Source organism: Phocoena sinus, chromosome 8 (genome assembly GCF_008692025.1).
Source record: "Phocoena sinus isolate mPhoSin1 chromosome 8, mPhoSin1.pri, whole genome shotgun sequence".
NCBI lineage: Eukaryota > Metazoa > Chordata > Mammalia > Artiodactyla > Phocoenidae > Phocoena > Phocoena sinus.
Window position 1 is genome coordinate 77,620,771 of NC_045770.1, and position 27,084 is coordinate 77,647,854.

At 37.8% G+C, this 27,084-nt stretch overlaps 1 protein-coding gene across 1 annotated transcript in view; it reads left to right on the top strand.

Moving 5' to 3' along the window:
- Positions 1 to 27,084, top strand: part of LUZP2 (leucine zipper protein 2) — a 514,848-nt gene that overhangs the window by 402,102 nt on the left and 85,662 nt on the right. The window contains 1 exon segment of the mRNA XM_032641180.1: positions 6,253 to 6,315. Within this exon segment, the coding sequence (XP_032497071.1) occupies positions 6,253 to 6,315 (63 nt within the window).

A 27,084-nucleotide genomic window follows, 5' to 3' on the forward strand; every position in this document is an offset into this window, starting at 1 on the left:
TGGAATATCTTTTTCCATCCCTCACTTTCAGTCTGTATGTGTCCTTAGGTCTGAAGTGGGTCTCTTGTAGACAGCATATATATGGGTTTTGTTTTTGTATCCATTCAGCCAGTCTATGTCTTTTGTTTGGAGCATTTAATCCCTTTACATTTAATGTAATTATCGATATGTATGTTCCTATTATCATTTTCTTAATTGTTCTGGGTTTGTTATTGTAGGTCTTTTCCTTGTCTTGTGTTTCCTGCCTAGAGAAGTTCCTTTAGCATTTGTTGTAAAGGTGGTTTGGTGGTGCTGAATTCTCTTAGCTTTTGCTTGTCTGTAAAGTTTTTAATTTCTCCATCAAGTCTGAATGAGATCTTTGCTGGTTAGGTTAATCTTGGTTGTAGATTTTTCTCCTTCATCCCTTTAAATATGTCCTGTCACTCCCTTTTGCCTTGTAGAGTTTCTGCTGAAAATTCAGCTGTTAACCTTATGGGGATTCCTTTGTGTGTTTGTTGTTTTTTTCTTGCTGTTTTTAATACTTTTTCTCTGTATTTAATTTTTGATAGTTTGATTAATATGTGTCTTGGCGTGTTTCTCCTTGTATTTATCCTTAATGGGACTCCCTGTGCTTCCTGGACTGATTAGCTATTTCCTTTCCCATATTATGGAAGTTTTCCACTATAATCTTTTCAATATTTTCTCAGTCCCTTTCTCTTTCTCTTCTTCTTCTGGGACCCCTATAATTTGAATGTTCATGTGTATAATGTTTTCCAAGGCATCTCTGAGACTGTCCTCAATTCTTTTCATTCTTTTATTCTTTACTCTGCTCTGTGCTAGTTTTTCCCACTATTTTATCTTCAAGGTCACTCATCCATTCTTCCTCAGTTATTCTGCTTTTAATCCCTTCTAGAGAATTTTAAATTTCATTTATTGTGCTGTTCATCATTGTTTGTTTGCTCTTTAGTTCGTCTAGATCCTTGTTAAACGTTTCTTGTATTTTCTCAATTCTATTTCCAAGATTTTGGATCATCTTTACTATCATTATTCTGAATTCTTTTTCGGGTAGACTGCCTATTTCCTCTTCATTTGTTGGGTCTCGTGGGTTTTTGCCTTGCTCCTTCATCTGCTGTGTATTTCTCTGTCTTCTCATTTTAATTAACTTACAGTTTTGGGGGTCTTCTTTTCGCTGGGTGCAGGTTCGTAGTTCCTGTTGTTTTTGGTGTCTGTCCCCAGTGGCTAAGGTTGGTTAAGTGGGTTGTGTAGGCTTTCTGGTGGAGGGGACTAGTGCCTGTGTTCTGGTGGATGAGGCTGGATCTTGTCTTTCTGGTGGGCATGTCCACGTCTGGTAGTGTGTTTTGGGGTGTCTGTGGCCTTATTATGATTTTAGGCAGCCTCTCTGCTAGTGGATGGGGTTGTATTCCTGTCTTGCTAGTTGTTTGGCGTAGGGTGTCCAGCACTGTAGCTTGCTTGTCATTGATTGGAGCTGGGTCTTGGCATCGAGATGGAGATCTCAGGGAAATTTTCACTGTTTGATATTACATGGAGCTGGGATGTCTCTTGTGGACCAGTGTCCTGAACTTAGCTCTCCCACCTCCGAGGCACAGCCCTTATGCCTGGCTGGAGCACCAAGAGCCAGTCATCCACATGGCTCAGAATAAAAGGGGAAAAAAAAAGAAAGAAAGAAAGAAGAAGATAAAATAAAATAAAGTTATTAAAGTAAAAACTAATTATTAAAAAAATGTTTTTTAAGTAATAAAAAAAAAAGAATGAAAGAAAGAAGAGAGCAACCAAACCAAAAAACAAATCCACCGATGATAACAAGTACTAAAATCTATACTAAAAAAGAAAGGGGCTTCCCTGGTGGCACAGTGGTTGGGAGTCCTCCTGCTGATGCAGGGGACACAGGTTTGTGCCCCAGTCTGGGATGATCCCACATGCTGTGGAGTGGCTAGGCCTGTGAGCCATGGCGGCTAAGCCTGCCCGTCCGGAGCCTGTGCTCCACAAAAGCCTGTGTAATGCAAAAAAAAAAAAAGAAAAAAGAAAAAAAATAACACTACGAAATTAAAACCAGACAGACAGAACCCTAGGAAAAATGGTAAAAGTGAAGTTATACAGACAAAATCAGAAACAGAAGCCTACACATACACACTCCCAAAAAGAGAAAAAGGGAAAAAAAAAAAAAAAAAAAAAAAAAAATATATATATATATATATATATAGTTGCTCCCAAAGTCCACCTCCTCAATTTGGGATAATTTGTTGTCTATTCAGGTATTCCACAAATGCAGGTTACATCAAGTTGATTGTGGAGATTTAATCTGCTGCTCCTGAGGCTGCTGGGAGAAATTTCCCTTTCTCTTCTTTGTTCACACAGCTCCCCGGGTTCAGCTTTGGATTTGGACCCACCTCTGCATGTAGGTCGCCTGAGGGCGTGTGTTCTTTGCTTAGACAGGACGGGGTTAAAAAGGAGCAGCTGATTCGGGGTCTCTGGCTCACTCAGGCCGGGAAGAGGGAGGGGTGCGGATGCGTGGCGAGCCTGCGGTGGCAGTGGCCAGCGTGACGTTGCACCAGCCTGAGGCGCGCCGTGCGTTCTCCTGGGACGTTGTCCCTGGATCACGTGACCCTGGCAGTGGCGGGCTGCACAGGCTCCTGGGAGGGGACGTGTGGATAGTGACCTGTGCTCGCACACAGGCTTCTTGGTGGCGGCAGCAGCAGCCTTAGCGTCTCATGCCTATCTCTGGGGTCCGTGCTGTTAGCCGCAGCTCACGCCCGTCTCTGGAGCTCCTTTAAGCAGCAGTCTTAATCCCCTCTCCTCGCGCATCAGGAAACAAAGAGGGAAGAAAAAGTCTCTTGCCTCTTCAGTAGGTCCAGACCTTTTCTCGGGCACACTCCCGGCTAGCCATGGCGCACTAACCCCTTCAGGCTGTGTTCACGCCACCAACCCCAATCCTCTCCCTGGGATCCGACTGAAGCCCGAGCCTCAGCTCCCAGCCCCCACGTGTCCCTGTGTGTGAGCAGACAAGCCTCTCGGGCTGGTGAGTGCTGGTCAGCACTGATCCTCTGTCCGGGAATCTGTCTGCTTTGCCCTCCGCACCCCTGTTGCTGTGCTCTCCTCCGTGGCTCCGAAGCTTCCCCCCCACCCCGCCACCCGCAGTCTCCGTCCATGAAGGGGCTTCCTAGTGTGTGGAAACCTTTCCTCCTTCACAGCTCCCTCCCACTGGTGCAGGTCCCGTCTCTATTCTTTTGTCTGTGTTTTTTCATTTTTGTTTTGCCCTCCTCAGGTACATGGGGAGTTTCTTGCCTTTTGAGAGGTCTGAGGTCTTCTGCCAGCGTTCAGTAGGTGTTTTATAGGATCAGTTCCATATGTAGATGTATTTCTGATGTATTTGTGGGGAAGAAGGTGATCTCCGTGTCTTACTCTTCCGCCATCTTGAAGCTCCTCCTCTATTTTTTGTTTTTTAAATAGATTTTCTGTTTTTAGAGAAGCTTTAGGTTCACAGCAAAATTGAGCTGAAAGTTCGGAGAGCTCCCAGGTACTCCCTGCCTCCACACAGCCCCCCATTAGCAGCATCCTCCACCAGAGCAGTAAATCTGCTATAATTGATGAAACTGCATTGACTGACACATCATCATCACCCAGAGTCCCTAGTTGAGTTTAGGTTTCATTCTTAGTTGTTTACATTCTATAGAGTTTGACAAACGTATAACATATAACCGCCCTTACAGTATCGTATAGAATAGTTTCACTGACTTATTCTGTGTTTTAGGAAGCCTTTCAGGGGCTTCCCTGGTGGCGCAGTGGTTGAGAGTCCGCCTGCCAGTGCAGGGGACACCGGTCCGGGAAGATCCCACGTGCCGCAGAGCGGCTAGGCTGGTGAGCCATGGCTGCTGATCCAAAAAAGAAGCCCTCCAGGTGATTCTTGTGCACATTAAAGTCTGGCAACCATTTTATTACAGGATACATGTTTTTAAAGCTAAGTTCAAAAAATAGCCAAGAAATTAATACTGTATTAAACCCTACATCTAAACTGAAGGTGTACTTGATTTATCCTACTCTCCTCTTTTGTTTTTTATTGAGGTATAGTTGATTTCCAATATTATATTAGTTTCAGGTGTGCAACATAGGGATTCAATATTTTTATAGATTATACTTCATTTAAAATTATTACAAAATAATGGCTATATTTGCCTGTTCTGTACAATATATCCTTTTTGCTTATTTATTTTATGCATGGTATTTGGTAACTCTTAATCCCATACACCTGTCTTGCCCTTCCCTACCTCCTCCTCCCCATTGGTAACTGCTAGTTTGTTCTCTATATCTGTGAGTCTGTTTCTGTTTTTTCTTTAGATTTGTTTTGTTTTTAGATTCCACATATGTGATAACATAGAGTATTTGTCTTTCTCTGTCTGACTTATTTCACTAAGCATAATACCCTCTAGGTCCATCCACCATATTGCAAATGGCAAAATTTAATTCTTTTTTATGGCCGAATGTTTCATTGTATATATTTACACCACATTCTTTTTATCCATTCATCTGTTGATGGACACTTAAGTTGCTTCCATATCTTGGCTATTGAAGTAATGCTGCTATGAACATTGGAGTGCATATATCTTTTTGAATTAGTGTTTTTATTTTCTTCAAATATATACCCAACAGTGGGATTTCTGGGTCATATGGTAGTTCTATTTTTAGTTGTTTGAGTAAGCGCCACATTGTTTTCCATAGTAGCTGCACCAACTTAAAATACCAGCAACAGTATACTAGGGTTCTCTTTTCTCCACATCCTTGCCAACATTTGTTATTTGTAGACTTTTTGATGATGGCCATTCAGACAGGTGTGAGGTGATATCTCTTTCTGGTTTTGATTTGCATGTCCTTGATGATTAGCAGTGTTGAGCATCTTTTCACGTGCCTGTTGGCCATCTGCATTTCCTCTTTGGAAAAGGGTCTATTCAGTTCTTCTGCCCTTTATTTAAAAACTTTTTATTGGAGTATAGTTGCTTTACAATGTTGTGTTATTTTCTGCTCTACAGCAAAGTGAATCAGTTATACACCTACCCCTGCTTTTTTAGATTTCCTTCCCATTAGGTCACCACACGGCATTGAGTAGAGTTCCCTGTGCTGTACAGTAGGTTCTCATTAGTCTTCTGCCCATTTTTTAACAAGGTTGTTGTTTTTGTTGTTTGATGTTGAGTTGTATGAGCTATTTGTATATGTTGGATATTAACCCCTTATCAGTCATATCATTCACAAGTATCTTCTCCCATTCAATAGGTTGTCTTATCGTTTTGTGGTTGGTTTCCTTTGCTGTGCAAAAGCTTTTAAGTTTAATTAGGTCTCATTTGTTTTTTTCTGCTTTTGTTACCTTTGCTTTAGGAGATGGATCCAAAAAATTATTACAATAATTTATGTCCTGCCTATGTTTTGCTCTAGGAGTTTTATAGTATCCAATCTTACATTTATGTCTTTAATCCATCTTGAGTTTACTTTTGTATATGGTGCTAGAGAATGTTCAGTTTCATTTTTTACATGTAACTGTTATGGCCAGCAACTTTTAAAATTAAATTTTATTGAGATATAATTTACATAGAATTTTACTGAGATGTAATTTACATAGAATTCATCATATATACTTTAATGGGTTTGATCAGTATTCAGGATAGAGGATATTTTCATCACCTACAAAGTTCCCACTTGATATTTTATAATCTCTACCACCAACCCCCAGTCCACGTCAACTACCAACCTGATTTATGTCCCTAGTCTTTTGTCTTTTCTATAATATCATATATATGGTATTATACAAAATATAGCTTTTTGTGACTGGATTCTTTCACATGCTCTAATACATTTGAAATACATCTATATTGTTACGTTTCAGACTTAATTTATTTTAAGAAATGCCTAACCGTATTTTGGTATTTCATTTCATGGATGTACCATAATTTGTTTACTATTCATCAGTTAATGGACATGTGGGATATTTCCAGCTCTTGACTATTATGAATAAATATACTGTAAACATTTATGTATATATTATAATTTCTCTTAGGCAGATACCTAGAAAGAATTTCTGTATAATTTATATTTATAAGAAGCTGCCAAACAGTTTCCCAAAATGACTAAACCATTTCCAAACTAGTTGAGCTCTTTTTACTTTGGCTGCAAAATTCATTCTTATGCAGTTTAAAAGAATTTTAATCTTCAAGTTAGAAAATATAAATGAAATTAAGTCACTAATCCATTTTTTTTTTTTTTTAACAGTCAAAAAAAATCCAAGCCCAGCTGAAGGAGCTTCGTTATGGGAAGAAGGATTTATTATTTAAGGTAAGCATCTTCCTCCCTACCCCCTCCAACTGGCTAGCTCAATACCTAAACTATCTAAAATATCATTTAGCTTAAATTTAATTTCCAGATTTTCACAAGAATTAAAGTTTTATTTGACTGAATTGAAGGTTTTTTCATTTTATTGCCTACTTAATTAGTGGAGATAAATACAGTTATGGTTTCCTAGGTACATTCTTAATCAAAGGCAGGCTTCATTCCAAAGTGTTTAAAGTCCCTTTGTAAGCTTCAATTACTTTAATTCAACATTGAGGCATGTCTTTCAGAATATTTACATTAAGGAGAGCATATACTGAACAAGTTTCCACAGATGAGGTCCACTGGTGACTTACATTCTTGACTTCCAGAGATGCCTATATAAATCTTCTTATTATAGTCTTCATGTTTAATCATGGTTGATTGATTTTGGTGATTGATACTTGATAAGATCAATGCCTATGTATAGGTAGACATCTATCACAGACTATGGTTATGGTTGACTGACTAATGGCCTCCCAAATATATCCACTTGCTAATCCCTGGAACCCGTGAATGTTATATTTTATGGCAAAGGAGAATTTGCAGAGGTGATTCAGTTAAGGATCTTAACATGGGAAGATTATCCCAAGTTATCTAGTATAATCGCACAAGTTTTTAATAGGAGTAAGACAGGACTGCCTAAGTAAAAAGAAGATTATGTAACCACGGAAGCTGGGGGCGGAAAGACAATGTAAAGGATTTTTCCCCTATAGCCTCCAGAAAAAACAGCCCTTTCAACACCTTGATTTTGCTCCATAAAATTCATTTCAAACTTCTGACTTTCAGAACAAAAAGAGAATAAATTGTGCTGTTGTTTAAGCCACTTAGTTCATGGTAGTTTGTTATAGTAGCAAGAAGAAACTAATAGAGATATTTCCTTTTATCTCCGTTGAACAGAGGAGATAGAAGTAGGTGCCTTTAATTGTGCCATCTGCATTCCCAAATGCAGTAGAGTGATAGAGTATTAGGCTCTTAGTAGTAGGAATAATAATTTGTTTAATAAATAAGTGCAAATTACTTTGTGCGTAATATCTATTTTTCAAAAATGTGTTCACTACAGTGATCATCCCAATCTATGAATATCAGGTTTAAAGTACAGAAAATTCTTCGTGTTATCTAATGGTTGGAAAATCCTTTAATTTTTCTGATTAAAACAGTAAGAAATGACTTCTCACTCTTCTCTGACACATTTATTTTTGGCTTAGAATCATGGGAAGGTGTTCCTGTTATGTAAACCAATATCTATTAAATCCTTATTCCATGCAAGTCATGAATCTGGGTACATTTTGCCATTTAGTCTTTCATAAATATGCTTCCTGCCATTCCTTTAATCTCATCTATAACAAGATATTCTCCAGCACACCAAGAAAACTTTGAATTTATTCTCATTAATGCTTACTGACTCTCAGCACTGCTCATTGCATGTGATAAATAGATAAGATAAAAGTATAAAATCCAAGATATTTGCCTGTGTACCTTCAATCTTTCATACTGAGACTCTTAAGCTCAGGGTATCTTAACTTTTACATTCAGTTTGGCCTTAGCTTTTTGCAGTCACCAATAACAAATAATTGAAATTGGCAAAAAAAAAAAAAAAAACAAAAAAACCTAGTGTGTGTGTGTGTGTGTGTGTGTGTGTGTGTGTGTGTGTGTGTGTGTTCATATTTGCAAAGAAATGTCTAGTTCTCTGATTTGGTTAACTTAATAAGATCAGGAATATAATAAGAGAATTCCAAGCTCCCTAGAGCTGATAACTTTTAGGTATTAGGCTGGGAGATTTATGTAAAGACAGAAGATCATATGAGGCTTTTTAAATTTTTTGAATTTCATTTCTCAAATTGAAGAGTTATAGAAAGAAAAGTTGGGAGAAAAGAATGAGATCCAATAATTTTCCATGATTTACTTCTTTGTAATATGACAGTTGTTAAATATAGATTAGTAATTTATCAACTTTCAGAAATTACCAAAATCAAGATTTGTTGCATATCTGTATTATTTGAAAAAATGAGACATTATTTGTAAGCCTTGTTATTTTAGGCCACTTTGAGAAGAGCACTTTTATATGAAATCAAGTGAATTGTGTATGAATAGACCATGAAGTTGCACAAATTAGGATGTCTTCCCATATTCTCTCCCCAAAACACTGTTTAATTTTTATTAACTCCAATAACATGAGATCTAGAAGCATGGCAATTTTAGTAGTTAAATTAACTTATTCAGTAGCTAAACAATGTCAACAAGGACCCAGAGTTTTTTGTTTGTTTGTGTTTCAGACTTTTTCATATCATGATCCTCACATAACTGACTTGTTCTAAGCTTTGATTCCTCATTATATAGTGATGGTGTCTAAAGAGCTATATACCTGTGTACAAAGTCAAAGAAAAGGGTGCGGGGGGAGACGCTTGTCCTTGACTGTCATAATTTTTGTAAAGGAGGAACATTTTTTGAGAAGTCTCCCCAAACTTGGGCATGACCCTATGCAAAAGTGAGACTTTAGTGTTTTCAGCTTCTACTGTAAAAGGTTGCTTCTTTTTAGAACTAAAGAAATCTAATTGTTAATGGAGAGGCAACCAAAAATTTCTGCTGTAATGTACTCATCCACTCATCTTGATGACAACTTACATTTATATCATCTCATTTGCTTAGTTTTATATCAACAGTGCACATTTTAGGTACTGTATAAACATGTTAAATAAATGAATGAATACATACATACATACATATGTATGTACATGGATACATAAATAGATAGGTCAGGGCAGTAGAGAGTAGAAGCTAATGTCTGTGACCACAGGAATCCATCCATGCATCTATTAAAATGAGTCCACAAATATTTTTGGCAATAACTTGCTGAATCCTGAGATAAGTAGCAAAATATTTTATTTCCCTGAAAGTAGTTTCCTGAGAATCTATTCAGTTTTGAATAGATTTGATGGTTTTTAGTGAAGATAATCTTTGAAGGAGCAATGCCTGCCGCTAAAGCACGTGAATTTATCTTAAAAGTAATGGCATGTGCTGACAATTGCAAGACATACTGACAAATTCAGTGTCCTTATTAATGTTTGAGAGCTGGCTTTTGATTAGGGAAGGCTGCCAGCAGCAGTAAACATTCTGTACTAAGGAAAGAATTGAGGTCCTGTGGATTGTTATTTGCCCAGGACTTGAGTTACTTTTTATCTTCCTTGATTCAGTTTGGAGTTGATATTCTCTGAAATACCTACCCTCCATTTTGCTCCTCTATTTTACTTTTACATATACTTATTTTTTTAATTTCAGAAGAATTATTTTTTCAGTATAGAACAATTTCAAAACATGTCTAAATGTATAAGGCCAAAAAAAAAAAAAAACACTTAAAATCCCATCACTTGGAGCACACTCAATATTTTGAAATATTTTGCATTTCTGTTTAGTTCCTTTTGTATTAGGCATAATCTGCTTTGTGATTAACATATGTATGTTAATATAGATTATATATTATACATATTCTGCTTTTTTAAAACATAAAAGTATCCTTTAGTTATAATTTCTTCATAAAAATTTAAAAGTGTAGTTTTATGATATGTGTGCCAAAAGTGAATTTTTTCCTTATGAATATATGTGGATAGACAAGATGTGGCACATATATGCAATGGAATATTACTCAGCCATTAAAAAGAATGAAATAATGCCATTTGCAGCAACATGGATGGACCTAGAGATTGTCATACTGAGTGAAGTAAGTCAGATAGAGAAAGACAAATATTGTATGTTATCACTTATATGTGGACTCTAAAAAAAGTGATACAAATGAACTTATTTACAAAACAGAAACAGACTCATAGACTTAGAGAACAAAGGTATGATTACCAGGGGCAAGGGTGGCAGGGGAGAGATAGTTAGGGAGTTTGAGATTGACCTGTACACACTGCTGTATTTAAAAATGCATAACCAACAAGGACCTACTGTATAGCACAGGGAATGCTGCTCAATATTATGTAACAACCTAAATGGGAAAAGAACTTGAAAAAGAATAGATCCACGTATATGTATAACTGTATCACTTTGCTGTACACCTGAAACTAGCACACCATTTTTAATCAACTATACTCCAATATAAAATAAAAAGTTAAAAAAGTGTGTGTATGATGATTCTAATTTATGCTCTGATGAAAAATGTGTTTTTATTTTTATCTCAAAGTGTAGTTTTTTATTGAATGTGTATGTAACTATAAAGTAATTCACTAAAATTATTGAAAAATTTTAATGTTATTGAAACCTGATAGACATTATTTTTGGAGTTTGGATTTTTTAACTTGAATGAGGAATAACCGACAAATATAATCATACATATTTAAAATGTACAGCATGACGTTTTGATGTACAAATACATTGTGGAATGATTACCAAGATCAAAATAATGAACACATCCCTCACCTCACATAGTTAACTATTTGTGTGTATAGTGAGAAAGATTTAGATCTACTCTCAGCAATTTTGAATGATAAATACCCCGTTATTAACCACAGTCACCATGCTATACATTTGATCCTCAGAACTTATTCTTCTTATAAATGCAAATTTGTACACTTTGACATCCATCACATCATTTCCCTCCTCTCTGCTCCTTGCAGCCACCATTCAATTCTTTGTTCCTATAAAATCAGCCTTTTATTTTTTTGAAGATTCCACATATAAGTGACAACATACAGTATTTTCTTTCTCTGTCTGGCTTATTTCACTTAGGTTGTCACAAATGGCCTGACTTTGGTAAGGAAAGACTTTCCCCAAATGTGGTTGTGAGGGTACCTTTTATTCTTGAAAGAGCACAGCAGAATAGTCTCCATGCAGCTCCATCAGCTGAGGTCAATGTTAGCACAGACTATAGGGGTCCACTGTGCTCAAGACGGCCGAGGTCCTGTGGTTGGTGGTGGTGGCTAAGGTTATTGACTTCCTGAGTGGCAAAGACTGCTGAGATTCTCCTATTCTCCTTTTTCACTTGTGAGAAGACGTTCTAGCCAAGGGGATCCCTCTTATTGGCTGGTCTGGTATGCTGGCACTCAGAGAAGTAGTGGAGCCAGAGTCCTAGGATCAGATGTATGTGGAACTACAACAGTACCAGGATCCTGAGGCACAGGTACACTTGTGCAGCAATGGCATTGGTGTCCATTGTGTAAGAATCTGCAGATCTCTGGGGAACTGTAGTCTGAGTCTCTGGGACTCTCCACAGTGACTCAGATTGGGGGTAGGCAGGGAGGATACAGCAGCAGCATGGACCCTGGGGTGATAGGGTGTGCAATGGCTTGGGGTCAGGGTACAGTAGCAGCACAGTCTTGGGATGATGGAACAAAGTCCCAACTTTGACCCCAGGGGGCAGTCACAGAAGAGCAGTAACATATCCCTGGTGGTGGTCCATTAAATCTGTGTTGGACCTAGAGGATGGGGCTCAGACCAGCAGCAGCATAGCCCTGGCACTAACAGGTCAGAGCTATGACCTGGGACTCTGGGGTGGGACTCAGAGCATCAGTCAGCCGGTCCCCAGAAATGATGAGTCAGAGCTGGGAACTGAGAACCCAGCGAGGCAGATCTCAGAGCAGTATAGAAGCTCTGGTCTCATATGAGGCTACATGCTGGGGCATCCCAATCCCAGAGAATGGCTACTGGGGGCCCTTGAGGGCAGTTCTCATGCAACAGTAGCCCCAGCCCTGGGGAGGAGATTCAGCAGCAGAGACTCTGAGATGCTCCATCATCAGGATCAGTGTTGGTGAAAATGATACAAATCCACAGTGGTGAGGCTTGCAGGGGTTCTCCTGCTCTCCTTTTACCTATGCGGTGAAGTTCTTCTGTGGGGACCCCTCCTGGCACTAAGCTGCTCTAGACTGGGAGATGGAGTGCTGAAGGTAAAATGCTTCCTATGCTTTTCTATGTAACCATCATCAGTTTTTGAGCTCTACAGTGTTTTTGCTACTTCCCCATTGTAGTCTAGAGCTTTTCCTGAGATATTTTCATCAGTTTATAGTTCCTTTACTATTTTTGCTGGGTTTTTTGAGAGGAGGAGAAAAGTGTTGGGATCTCCTAGCCGTTCATCTTGCTGAGGTCAACTTTCTTAAGAAAATTATAACAGTTGACTATCCCATCAGTGTAGTAAGAAAAAAAAAATGTTGTGTTTAATTAAGACTTTAGGAATACCCAGAGAACTGGGTATTCTCATTAAAGAAACAAGAATAAATGAATAGGTAAATAAATATGTTAGTCTGCTCAGGCTGACATAAAAAAATACCATGGACCCAGTGGCTTAAACAACAGAAATTTATTTTCTCACAGTCTGGAGGCTGGAAAGTCTGAGATCAAGTCTGGCAGGGTTTGGTTTCTAGTGAGAGCCCTCTTCCTGGTTAGCAGCAGCCACCTTCCCACTGTGTCCTCACACGGAGGAGAACTAGTGAGCTCACTTATGTCTCTCCTTATAAGGACACTAATCCTACAATATCAGGATCCCACCCTTAGGACCTCATTTAACCTTAATTACCTCCTTATAGGCTCCATCTTCTAGTAAAAATCACATTGGGGGTAGGCTTTCAACATATGAGTTTGGGGGGAGACACAATTCAGTTCATCGCAGTAATTAACTAAATAATACAAGCAGTAAAGCAGTAACAAACTTTGTTGTTTGAGAAATTATAAAATGAAAATTACTGTTTTAATTTGCCCTAAATATGATTACTGGGCAGCTTAAACATTTATTTTAAAATGTAAGCCACTCAATTTCACTTACGTACTTTTTTGTTGTTGTTTTGGTCACTTCAAAACAATTTACGTAATGCTCCCTAGTCACCAAAAATTAAATGTATCAACTTGCCTATTGAGGTAGGGAATGCGAGACTGTTTGAGTTTTGATACCAGATTTTCAGAAGGAGACGTTACTGAGTTTAAATGGAAATTATCTCTGAACTCACTTTCATGTTCTGTAGGCTTAAGATTAGATACATTCTGGGTGGGAAGCCTTTTGAACGTATATTTTGGCCATGACAGCTTCCTGGACTGACTTTTCCTGTGTGGAGACCAATATATTTATGCCTTTGCTGAAGGCTCTGTTCCACATGTTATGTTGCTAACATTTGGTCTCTTTAAAGAGCATCATAAGCATCACGTCAATCCTCATTTAATATTGTGTTTATAGTACATATACAGAAAATAATACATGATATGTTGATGGTAAATATGCCCAAAGAATGTGTTTCTTTAAAAAGTTTTTATTGCTTCATTCTAGACGTGTAACCTTGAATCTGTAGAATTAAAAAATCTCTAGTAATGATAACAACTGATATATATTGAGCACTAAACATGCTTACTCCTCAAAACAACTTAGGTGTATACGTCTGATGCATTGAGTATTTGTGTGTGTATATGTATATACACACATGATGTGTGTATTGGGGGGGACGGGTGTGTGTGTAAAGTGAGGCCAAAAAGTTAATGGTCCAAGGTCATCAATAGAGTAGATATTGTGTATAACTGAGAAGGGATTTACATCTATCAGATACATTCATGTTCACAGTCTGGGTCTAATCCTCTCCCCTGCCTTTTTTTTTTTCTTTCTTTATCTTTCTTTCTCTTACTTCCTGTGGTCTCCCTGGTGACTGGCTCTTCATTTTGTTATTTGTCTGTTCTTCACACTCTAAACCCCTGACCATCTTTCTGTTGCTTACTAGTTGTAGCACATATTGAATAATCCATCTTGCTTTGTCCTCTGGTACTTGCAAAATCTTTGCCGATGTCCTGACCTTCAAATGCATAGACGTTTTTGTTCCCAGTATCCATCTTTTTCCCTGCGTTCCAATCTTCTGAGACATTCTGTTTGGATGCATCTAGCTGTTTTATGAAAAGAACTATGACATATTAGATTTCCAGTGAGGGATACCGATTTTGCGACTATTTCTATTATTCAATAAAACCAACTTCATAAAAACTATGTGTTATTCAATGTTTCAAATACAATAATGAATTATTTAAATTACTGCCTACATGAAGTTTACAGCCTATCGATAAAAATAATGCCTTATATGTATTTAGCATTTTATACTCTACCCAGTGCTGTGATGTACATTATTTCATTTGATCCTCACTACAATCTCTATGAGACAGAGGGAAGAAGTTGTAGAATCCATTTTACCATAAGGGTATTGAGGCCTTGAGAAGTTTGAAATTACTCCAGGCCACCAAAATATTTATTTGTGAAGCTAATTTATTAACAGATTGAAACCATCACTATTTTATTTATTTTAATATTTATTTAGTTATTTATTTAAAATTGAACTGACTTAGAGTTTCTTCGCTCAAGTATATTTGACAGAAATTTATAGTTATTCCTTTGATAACTATTTCTATAGCATAGTTATACCACTGTATCAAAATTCTGACAATTATTCTGCCGCGTTTGGTGATAGACCAGATAACACTCATTTTGAAACTGTGACATCAAAATGGCATGTGTTCTCATTGGTATTTTCTCTAGAAACCAGATGTGTTCAACTGGTATCTGCTTTTGAAAACAGGAATATTGCCACATGAATTCCCAAGTATGGATCCAACAAGTGTCAGATTATTTTCTGATGATTTGAGTCTTCTATAAAGGAATTTCGTGAAGCAGTTGTCCCTTAATTTTTAAACCCTTGTATAAATTAAGATAATTTTTGTGCATCTGTCTTTCATTAACTTACATTTATCTCATCCACGTGTTAAACCATTTTTTTTAATGAGCAAAAGCATTTTCAGTGCCACTCATTTGTTATGTGTCAATTTATCTCCAGTTATGTGAGTTTTGGCCCTAAAAATATAGACACCTTACAGGAGAGGTTAAAGGGGGTACTGATTTTATTTTCTTCCATGATTTAACAAACTTTAATTTTCAAAACACATTCATTTGTGCCTCAAAATAATTTTATGAGTCAGTCAGGGCAGCTGATACTGTCACCTTAGCGTGTATCAGAAAAACAAGGCCTAGAGAAGGTAAAAGACTTATCTGAAATCATAGAACTAGTAAGTGGCAGAGTTTTGTTCTAATCTAAGTCCTGCGACTCCACTATATCACATTTTTCAGTTATATTTCTACTTTGCTTCTTAGGGGGAATCTGTGGATTATACTTTTCAGAAATATTTTCTACTGTACTAATTCAAAGATTAAAAGGGCAAATATGCTTAACTGGAAATATAACTTGTTGATGTAAAAAATAATCTGTTGGTAACTAATACTCAATGCATTTGCTTAAAAAACATAAGCATTTTCAGTACAAAAATAGGCTGTTTTCAGTTTAGAATTTGCAACTCTTGAAACAGTTTTTTTTTTTTTCTGACTCCCTATATTATTATTATTATCTAACCTACTCGTTTTTAAAACTATAGTATAGAGGTATGTTCTGTGGTAAGAAACAGGAGAAATTTAACTGACCTTGTCCAAATCAACCCAACTTTTCAGGCTTGCTCCTTCCATGTTTTAAAGCACAAAAGCCAAATAGCCTCACTTATTTTCTTATTATTCACCAGATAATGGAGTATATATGCAGGTTTTAAAAGGACATGCTTCTTTTCAGAAGTCATAGCAAATTTAAATTTATTAAACATTAATTCTTCTCTGAAAATGTTGAGAATATTCCAAATACTGAAAATCACTAAAAGTACAAGATTTCTTAAGAAACCAAGCCTAGAGCTTTAAAGTGACTTATCTGTGATAACACAACTTCAATCTAAGCTTCCTGACTTCATGTTTGTTCATTTCTCAAAAATTATTGATTGAGCACGTATTATCTGTCAGGCACTGAGCAAAGTGTTGTTGTATTTGTTTTTGTTTTTTTCCCCATTTCACCAGGATTTCTTCACACTTTAGCAAGGGATTTGAAGTCAATGGATGAATTTCAGGAAGATATTGACTCCTCAGAATATTTTCATATTTTTATAGGTTTACATATGGCATTTTTCTTGGAGAGGAGCTTATATAATTTATCAGATTATCAAATGGTCTATACCTATCCAAAGTTTAACAGTTTAGGAATCATTGCTTTACATATTGGCCCTCACCTTCTGCCATGCTAAGCACTTTTAGGCAATGGTAAGCAGAGTTTTCTCTGGTTGTTATTGAGAATACTGTGCTTGTTTCAAGTTTCTGTCTTTTTCTTTCCTACTCTGTTCACTTATTAGAAAACTGAGGTGTATTCTATAACTGCCAGGCTGATGATTATGTTAGAAATTATTTTTAGAAAATGTTTATAACTTTAAATATGTTTTTAAGTTTTACCATTTTAATGAAATTTTATCATTAATTTGAGATTTGAAAAAACAGTTATGACTTTTCCCATAGGAAAATAAAACATGTTAAGTGATTTAAGCCAGATATTGTAAATACATTTTAAAAAGTGAATATCTTTGTGTGTCCCTACCCCATACCCTGTGCCTGCCTATCCAATACCTTGCTAAAGGGTCATGGGGTTATTTTCCACTGAGCTTGGGTCTAGGCTTGACATCATCCTCATTCTAAGCAGCTCCTAAAAGTCAGTCATGGTTGGTACCTATCTGCCATCCCTGAATGAGCTCTAAATATTTTGCCTATAGCCAGCCTTCAGTCTCTAGAAGGACACTCTGCAGTATTTGCTCACCAGCGTCTTACCATTGTAGCAAATGACAAATGTTATATATTTGCAAAGTCTTTGTAGAGAAATGGTCTAAAGGCTAAGATATGTTATGGAATAAGGCATAAGTGTGAATTTTTCTGCAGAGAATCAAAATAAAGACAATTAACTTTATTTTTTTTAATGTCTTTATTGGAGTATAATTGCTTTACAATATTATGTTGGTTTCTGCTGTATAATAAAGTGAATCAGCTATATGTATACATATATCCCCATATCCCCTCCCTCTGGCGCCTCCCTCCCACCCTCCCTATCCCACCCCTCTAGGTGGTCATAAACCACCGAGCTGATCTCCCTGTGCTATGCAGCTGCTTCCCACTAGCTATCTATTTTACATTTGGTAGTGTATATATGTCCATGCCACTCTCTCACTTTGTCCCAGTTTGCCCTTCCCCCTCCCCGTGTCCTCAAGTCCATTCTCTACCTCTGCATCTTTATTCCTGTCCTGACCTTAGGTTCTTCAGAACCACTTTTTTTTTTTTTAGATTCCATATATATGTGTTAGCATATGGCATTTGTTTTTCTCTTTCTGACTTACTTCACTCTGTATGACAGACTCTATTTGTTGTTTTTCCCTTGCTGCTTGTAATAGTTTTTCTTTGTATTTAATTTTTGATAGTTTGATTAATATGTGTCTTGGCGTGTTTCTCCTTGGATTTTTCCTGTATGGGATTCTCTGTGCTTCCTAGACTTGATTGACTATTTCCTTTCCCATGTTAGGGAAGTTTTCAACTATAATCTCTTCAAATATTTTCTCAGACCGTTCCTTTCTCCCTTCTTCTTCTGGGACCCCTATAATTCGAATGTTGGTGTGTTTAATGTTGTCCCAGAGGTCTCTGAGACTGTCCTCAGTTCTTTTCATTCTTTTTTCTTTATTCTGCTCTGCGGCAGTTATTTCCACTATTTTATCTTCCAGGTCACTTTTCCGTTCTTCTGCCTCAGTTATTCTGCTAATGACTCCTTCTAGAGAATTTTTAATTTCATGTATTTGTGTTGTTCATCATTGTTTGCTTGCTCTTTAGTTCTTCTAGCCCCTTGTTAAACGTTTCTTGTATTTTCTCCATTCTATTTCCAAGATTTTGGATCATCTTTACTATCATTACTTTGAATTCTTTTTCAGATAGACTGCCTATTTCCTCTTCATTTGTTTGGTCTGGTGGGTTTTTACCTTGCTCCTTCACCTGCTGCATATTTCTCTTTTGTTAAACTTACTGTGTTTGGGGTCTTGTTTTCACAGTGTGAATGTTCCTAGCTCCCATTGTTTTTGGTGTCTACCCCCAGTTGGTGAGGTTGGTTCCATGGCTTGTGTAGACTTCCTGGTGGAGGGGACTTGCACCTGTGTTCTGGGGTGAGAATGGATCTTTTCTTTCTGGTGGTCAGGACCATGTCTGGTGGTATGTTTTGGGGTGTCTGTGAACTTAGAATGATTTTAGGCAGCCTCTCTGATAATGCGTTGGGTTGTGTTCCTGTCTTGCTAGTTGTTTGGCATAGGGAGTCCAGCACTGGAGCTTGCTGGCCATTGGGTGGAGCTGGGTGTTAGTGTTGAGATGGAGATCTCTGGGAGAGCTCTCAGCAATTGATATTACATGGGGCTGGGAGGTCTCTGGTGGTCCAGCCCTGGACCGGGCTCTCCCACCTTGGAGGCTCAGGCCTGACACCCAGCTGGAGCACCAAGACCCTGCCAACCACACAGCTAGGAATAAAAGGAAGAAAAAAAATGAAGAAAAAAAAAAAAATAATAATAAAATTTTTAAAAGATAAAAAAATAAAAGAAGAGAGCAACCAAACCAATAAACAAAGCCACCAATGATAACAAGCACTAAAAACTAAACTAAGATAAATATAAAAATCAGAAACAAATCAGTCTCAGACAGCTAATCCCAAGTCTACTTTTGCTCCCAAAGTCCACTGCCTCAATTTTGGGAACATTCGTTGTCTATTCAGGTATTCTGCAGATGCAGGGTACATCAAGTTGATTATGGGGATTTAATCTGCTGCTCCCGAGGCTGCACGGAGAGATTTCCCTTTCTCTTCTTTGTTTGCACAGCTCCTGGGGTTCAGCTTTGGTTTTGGCCCTGCCTCTGCATGTAGGTTGCCCTCAGGCACCTCTTCCTGCCCAGACAGGAGAGGGTTAAAGCAGCGGCTGATTAGGGCTCTCTTGCTCTCTCAGGCTGGGGGGAGGGAGGGGTAAGGTAGTCGTAACTAGAATGCGGGGCAAGCCTGCAGCGGCAGAGGCCAGCGTGACATTGCAACAGCCTGAGGCACGCTGTGTGTTCTCCCAGGGAAGTTGTCCCTGGATCACAGGACCCTAGCAGTGGTGGGCCGCACAGGCTCCTGGGGGGTATGGATAGTGACCTGTGCTTGCACACAGGATTCTTGGTGGCTGCAGCAGCAGCGTTATCGTTTCATGCCCATCTCTGGGGTCCAAGCTGATTGATTGCTGCGGCTCACGCCCGTTTCTGAAGCTCACTTAGGCGGTGCTCTGCCTTCTGTGGGCACACAGGGAAGGAATACCCTCTCCTCACGCACCCTGAAACAATGGCCTCTTGTCTCTTTGGCAGGTCCAGACTTTTTCCCTGACTCCCTTCGGCTACTTGTGGTGCACTAGCCCCCTTCAGGCTGTGTTCCCGCAGCCAACCCTAGTCCTCTCCCTGGGATCTGACCTCCAAAGCCCGAGCCTCAACTCCCAGCCCCCTCCCACCACAGTGCGTGAGCCGACAAGCCTCTCAGGCTGGTAAGTGCTGGTCGGCACCGATCCTCTGTGCAGGAATCTCTCTGTTTTGCCCTCCGCACCCCTGTTGCTGCGCTCTCCTCCGTGGCTCCGAAGCTTCCCCCCTCTGCCACCCGCAGTCTCCGCCCGCGAAGGGGCTTCCTAGTGTGTGGAAACTTTTCCTCCTTCACAGCTCCCTCCCAGAGTTGCAGGTCCTGTCCCTATTCTTTTGTCTCTGTTTTTTTTTTTTTTTTTCATTTTTCTTTTGCCCTACCCAGGTACCTGGGGAGTTTCTTGCCTTTTGGGAGGTCTGAGGTCTTCTGCCAGCATTCCGTAGGTGTTCTGTAGGAGTTGTTCCACATGTAGATGTATTTCTGATGTATTTGTTGGGAGGAAGGTGATCTCCATGTCTTACTCCTCCACCATCTTCCAAACAGCTCGACAATTAACTTTAGACCAGCCCTAGAATGTTTCTCCTTGTGTCTGAGATGCTGGGATGAGCCTTGTGTTGCTGACCTTTTCTACCTATTCTTCTCCTGTCCATCATGTTGCATGTATGTCTTGGCTTAGCCAGCTGTCCTCCCATTCTGAGGGGCCCCCGGCCTTTACTAAGTTCAGCTGACTTTGCACAGGTCCTTGCTTGGAGCACATATAGAGCAGTGGCGCCATCATGAGACCTTTGGGGAAAGTCACTCTTTTCGTGGGACTTGCCTGGTATACTGCTATTTCAGTTCTAGGCACAACAGCCACTAATTGATGCACTGGTTTCTTTAGGTCCTAAATGCTTCTATTTTTTAGTACATTAAAACATTTTTTTTTTCAGTGAGAAACATGTTTCTTCTGGGCACACTGAAAGTTCAACATGTGCTTCTAGAAGAGCAGAAATTGTCTTCGGTTCTGAAATTATAGATTAGAAATTATGACCTTTTGTAGAGTCAAATTTGAGCACCTAGAAGCACTGCTCAGGGACATATTACATCCTCAGATAGCTTTTCATCTCTAATTAAAATAGAAAGTAATTACAGTAAGATCTCTATTCTAAACATAATTATTTTGAATATAAAATTAAAAGAAAGAACAGTGAAGAAAACACAGCAATTTCACTCATTATACATTTTTTAAATGCTTTGTTTTCTATATCCTTTATCTTAGTGGTGATGCCAACCATAATTTCAGAAAACAAGGGCAAGTTATTTTTCTCCTTTGAGTACTTCTTTTGGTAACACATTTAGATGTTCTCCTTTGTCTTGGCAGGAGACATTTGAGAAGCATATTTGTGAATTTACTTTACTCTTCATTTCATTTCATTGCTGTTACTCAGTTACTAGGGTGTTTGTTGACCTACCCATAATAAAAGAGAAGAAAGCAATTACCACTGAAGGTAATTGCATGGAAAGCTGCTGCAACCGACAGTTTAGAGGAATTTTAAATAGAACAGTTCTCCATAAATTTCATAGTTTATAGAAAGGAATGTACAGCTTATGACGGCAAGAGCAGAATCCATAAGTAGTATACACTGGGAGTCTTTTACCATGGCAACACTATCACTTCAATCATTGACCCTGATATGTCTCTAAAGATTTCTTCTTTATCTTCTTCCCTACCATTATAATTTGAATTTAACAAACCCCATTTGAGAAACAAGTCAGATCAACTTGTTACATAAGTTTTAAACAATGTAGAACCTTCACATTAGAAGGATCTTGTAATACCTCCAACTCTAGTCTCTTGCACAACATTGGCTAATCTCCCTGACCACATTGTCTCTGATTGTAAATGTTCAGTGATTAAGATTCACAATATTCTAAAGCAGGGTTTTTTCCTTCTTACAAAATTCTGATGAAGAATCCCCTTCTCACGCTCAATTACAGTTAATTTTTTGTATATCTATCTGATTCCCACAGAGATTCCAAGCTCATTCTATAAAGTAATGTGTTTTTCCCCACAGTCTCTTTTGGTTCCCTCTTTATTCTTTGTCTCTGTATTCTTTGCCCTTTCTATTCTTCATGCCCACACCAATGAGACCCTTTCAGAAAGGGAATTTAACATGATGTAATTGTTTTTCAGTCCCAGGAACATTTGTGGTTTCTTAGCCAAGAGTAGAACTCAGTTTACTCCTAATGATGAAATAACCTGGGAAGGCAAAGTGGGGTGCATTATTTGAGTAGGCAATGAAAATCATTTCAATGCTTGCAATTCATGCTACTTAGCCAGATACCAAATTTTACAGTCACCAGCACACATTTTTCAGTTTTCTTCCCAATCGCATAATCTCTTCTTTTTTTTAAATTGAGGTGTAATTGACAAATAACATTACATTGGTTTTAGGTGTACAGCATAATTATTTGATATTTGTATATGTTGCAGATTGATCACCAGAGTAAGTCTAGTTATATCCATAACCATAAATATTTACAATTGGATGTGTGTGATAAGATCTTTTAAGAAAGATTATTCTCTTAATAACTTTCAAGTATGCAATACAGTATTACTAACTATAATCACCATGATGTACATTACATCCCCATGACTTATTTATTTTATAACTGGGAGTTTGTATCATTTGGCCCCCTTTACCTATTTCATCCACCTCCCACCCACTGCCTCAGGCAACCACCAAATAATCTTTTCTTTTGTGAAAGTCACAACTAGCATATCCTCCCACCCTGCTCCAGCCATTGCTACTCCAACTCCTCTAGAAGCAGAAGTATGAAAATTCCCCAAGGCTGGGAAAATCCATATGGGATATATTATATGATGTGCAGAAACTCTATGATCATATTTTGGGTAAAATCTTTTAGCGTCATCATTGCTTCTTGCAGCAAGTCAGATAAAACTTATAGCACAATTACGAAGCACCTACTATGGGACCTAAGAGTGCTTTGCATGCTGCAAGAGAAAGGGAAAGGCACTTCTATTTCACAGCTTTGCCTAATCTATATGTAAAAAGTCTTACTTATATCAACCCTAAGCCATCATCTACTGAATATTTTGTCCATTTCTTCTTCCTTAATGAATGTAGCTTGATGTGGCAAAAAGAATGTGTGGTTGCAGTCAGGGAATTGGGTTCTTTATTATCTTTCTCTTACCTGCAAACTGAGGTTAAGTAGTCACTTAGCCTTGTTGGTCATCAATTCCTCTTTTAGTAAACTATGGATAATATCAGTACACACATTTCAAAGTTATTTAACAGAATCAAATGAGATTATATATGCAAATGAATTCTGCGAAATATTTTACACACATTCCATTATCAATGAATTTATTTTGTTTTTGTTTTTCCAGAGGGAAGTATGCTTCTTAGGATAATACCAGGTCACTTTTTCAGAGTCTAAACAAATGTTTTTCTTAGTCTCATTCAAGAAATGTGTCACATCTTTTCAACTCAGGCCTTCATACTTTGCAGTCTCTGGGATGTATAAAACTGTATTCCAGGCCCTTTTATTTCTCCTTTAAGATACAGAGTTGACTTGGAAGCCTGGCGCAGATCAGTTCATCTCCTTCGTTTTAGGCAAATATATATTTTAAAATTTTATTTATAAACAAAGACAAAAGGATCTTCAGAACATTCTACAGAGAAAACAGCTCATGCTTTTTAGTATTTCTATAGCAATCAAGGACTAAAGGCATAATAGCTTTTCAGAAATGAAATTGTTGGGGTATATATATTTTTTTCCTAATAAAGTTTTACATGAGTCTTTTTATTAAAGAAATGGATATAGAGGCCAAGAGCTAGATGCAATTTCTTAATATAATTGCAGTTGACCATTGTCTGGTGTCAGAGAGGTGAAAGATTACATTCTCTTTTCCAACTGCCTTTAACATATTGTTTGCAGGAATAATAAATGGAAATTGTCTCTAATCTAATCTAATTAGTTGTGTAAGAAGCCTTTGCTATAATAATTTGGTTTCATGCTTGGGTTTATCTTGGACAAATTTGATATGCCAATATACTGATAATTTATTCATTAAAATCTATAAAATCTTCTAAAATAATAATATTGAAAATAGCCCTCTGGATTTTTTTGTTTCAAGCTGGGCAGAACCTATGTTAACTTAATATTACAATTCTCCCCCTTTCTTCAGGTATTGAATTTGTTTTTACTTTACATTGTGGATAACAGCTACCTTATATTTAATGTTTTCACTTATTTGAGCCCTTTTATTTGCATACTGCTTAGATTTTAATGTTATCTTAACGTGTAAGAGTTTGGTAGCAATCAAGCACAGTTTTATAGACTGCCTATTCAATTTTGGCTGTTTTAATAATAATACCCAGCTTTACTGAATGAGGATGGTCTGTTGGTGTTTCATACATTTTAACATGTGTAAGGATCAGCTGTGTGTCTTGTTAAAAGGATATTCTGATTCAGTAAGTCTGGGATGGGGCTTGAGATTCCACATTTCAAACAAGACCCTAGGCAGTGCTGACTGTATTGGTCTATGAGCCACACTTTAAATTACAAGGCCCTAGGGCATTTAATTAATGATGTGAAACTTTTCTTTTTCTCAATTTAAAAATTCTATAGACATTGGTGTTGTGGAAAGCAGCATTTGAAATGAGGTGATTTGAGTTCCCTTTCAGACTTTTCACTTAACTTACTAATGTTTCTTTTGTATATGGACCTCTGAAAGAGGATATTTGCATCTGTTATTTAACATCTCCGGGCCCCCCCACCCTGCCCTCTTTTTCACTCATCACAGCTGATATTTTGTAGCAGGCACAGGGAAAAAAAATTGGATGGTAAGTTGCCATGCCCTGTCAGTAACAGTGATAGGATAGTTTACAATTAATTTTAATACATTATAGTAAGTGTTGTATAAGCACTTTATCTACCACTCTTGGGGGAGGGGTCGTGAAGGAGGGCCAAAGATCAATAGAATAATTACTACATTGGGACAAGCTTCATGCAAGAGTGACACTGGGTTAGATCTTGAGGGCATTGGGTCAAAGTCTACACTTGGTAGTTAGTAAATATTTGTAGAAATGAAGGAAAGAAGGAAGGAAGGGAAGAGTCAGTGAGTAAGTGAGGAATGCTGTCTTTCTTGAGAAAACAGTCTAACATGCATTACTGTTTAATAAGTTGTCAGAGGACTTGCTGAAATGTATGGTAAATGTGGAAAGAGGCCAGAAGATACTGGGGAAAAAAAAAATGGTGCCAAATCATGAGGGGCATTAACGGTGATGTTAATAATTTCGAGATAAAAGTGTCAATAATTTTATGAATAGTTTCTTCTCTTAGTGGGAAAAATGTTCAAGTTCCTGCTGACTTGTGTTTGGAAATCAGCTTCCCACTCTGATTCGTTCTTTTCCTCCATGGGGCCTGGGTATGGCTTATCTTTCCAGTCAGCAAGGTATATGTCAGTAACTACTCAGCACCATGTAGGTGCTTCTGACAGATCAGCAGGCCCACAGGTTCTGGTTCTGTTTTTGTTTTCATTTTTGTTTTTTTCTTTTACTAGTTACCAACTTAAATGTCTTTTGACTTTAAAGTGAATATAGGACAAAAGGAGAGAGGAAAGGAGGCTGGTGATATAGAAGCATTATTCTCAGACAGTACACCAAAAAAAAAAAAAACCCACATTACAATCTAAAATTTTCATATTTCTTTTTAATAAGCAATTTAATGAAAATGGAAACTGTATTGCTACTTAATGGGGCATAAACATTTTCTCACTTAAAATTATCTACTAGGCTGTGAAAAGAGAAGTACAATCAAATATTCTGAGTAATGGGGAAAAAAATGGGAGCACTTGGATTGGTCTTACCTATTTTAGGCATTTATTAAGTCTGTATTTGATTCACAACTGTTCTTATATCTTCATTTCCAACCCATATAAGAGGAAGGATTGTGCATCAATTAAAAGCAGAGACTCTGGATCCAGGCCTCTGTGTTTAATACTGTCAATTTCAGTAGGGATTTGAACAAGAGAATAAACATATGTCTCTTCTTTTCTCACCTGTAAAATGAGATTAATGAGATAGCTTCTGTATAATACAGTTATTTTGAGAACTTAGTGAACTGATACAAGTAAATAACCAACTTACAATAGTGTCTGGCACATATTAAATTCACAATAAGTATTATCTATTATTGTTTTAAAAAAGGATCATTCTTTTTGATCATAATATTGATAACCAAGTGTTTGTAGTTCTAACAGTAACTTGGATAGAATCCAGGCTCTTTCTACTCTTTTTTTTTTTTTTTTTTTGCGGTACGCGGGCCTCTCACTGTTGTGGCCTCTCCTTGCGGAGCACAGGCTCCGGACGCGCAGGCTCAGCGGCCATGGCTCACGGGCCCAGCCGCTCCACGGCATGTGGGATCTTCCCGGACCGGGGCACGAACCCGCCTCCCCTGCATCGGCAGGCGGACTCTCAATCACTGCGCCACCAGGGAAACCCTCTTTCTACTCTTGAGTTGAATAAACTCTTTGAGCTATTTTCCCAGCTGCAAAATGGTAATCATTACTACACTATAGAAGTGGTGGTTGTATAGATAGTGTATGTGAATCAGCAAGTGCTGATTGCCTTCATCTTCCCTTCTAGTATTTTCTTTTAATATATGCAGACAGAAATATAAAGATAAACTTTTTGTCCCCGTTTTTGATGTTGCTCATAAGCAAGCCTGAGAGAAGACTGAGAGGTACCGTTGTGTTTAGGTGGGAGGGACATAAATGGAATCCTCAGGGTATCACACCGGGCACAGCATCATGAATTCTCTCGTTACCTCAAGGGAAATGTGGAAAGTCAATTTTTTCCCCCCAGTATTCATGTATGACAGTACTGTGGCACCCTGAGGTGTCAGCAATCAATGCATTATACTTCCTAATTCTACCAAGCTTTTTCTCATATCACATTTGGGTTTTACTTTGCTAATTATGATTTTCCAAAAGAGCGCTAAGATTTTCATTCAAAATTTTATACAGTGAATTATAATAGTTCTTATTTTGAAGTTTACCTCTTTAATCTCTCTGTTGAGCAAAAAGTATATTAATCTCAATTGCTAATTGCACAGGTGTGACAAAGAAAAACCAGTCTCTAAATTAGAGCTAATCGACTAGAGCCAAGCAGAAATTAAAGAATTCAACAGATGTTTCTCAAATAAAATCTATGTGTCAGACATTATATTAGATGCAGTTTATGTAGCAGGAAACAATCCAAATATAATACTTTCTACAGGGGGTTTATGTCTATTTCAGATAAGTAGAGGCTTTGGGTAATGGCTGGCATTCCAAAGCAACATCATTTGTACTCTGCTTTTGTGATAGAACCTCACACCTCTAACAGTGAATTCCCACAAAAAAGAAAATTTCTTATTATTTATTTATGTATTCATAATTAGGTCTATTGAAGTATAACTTGCATTC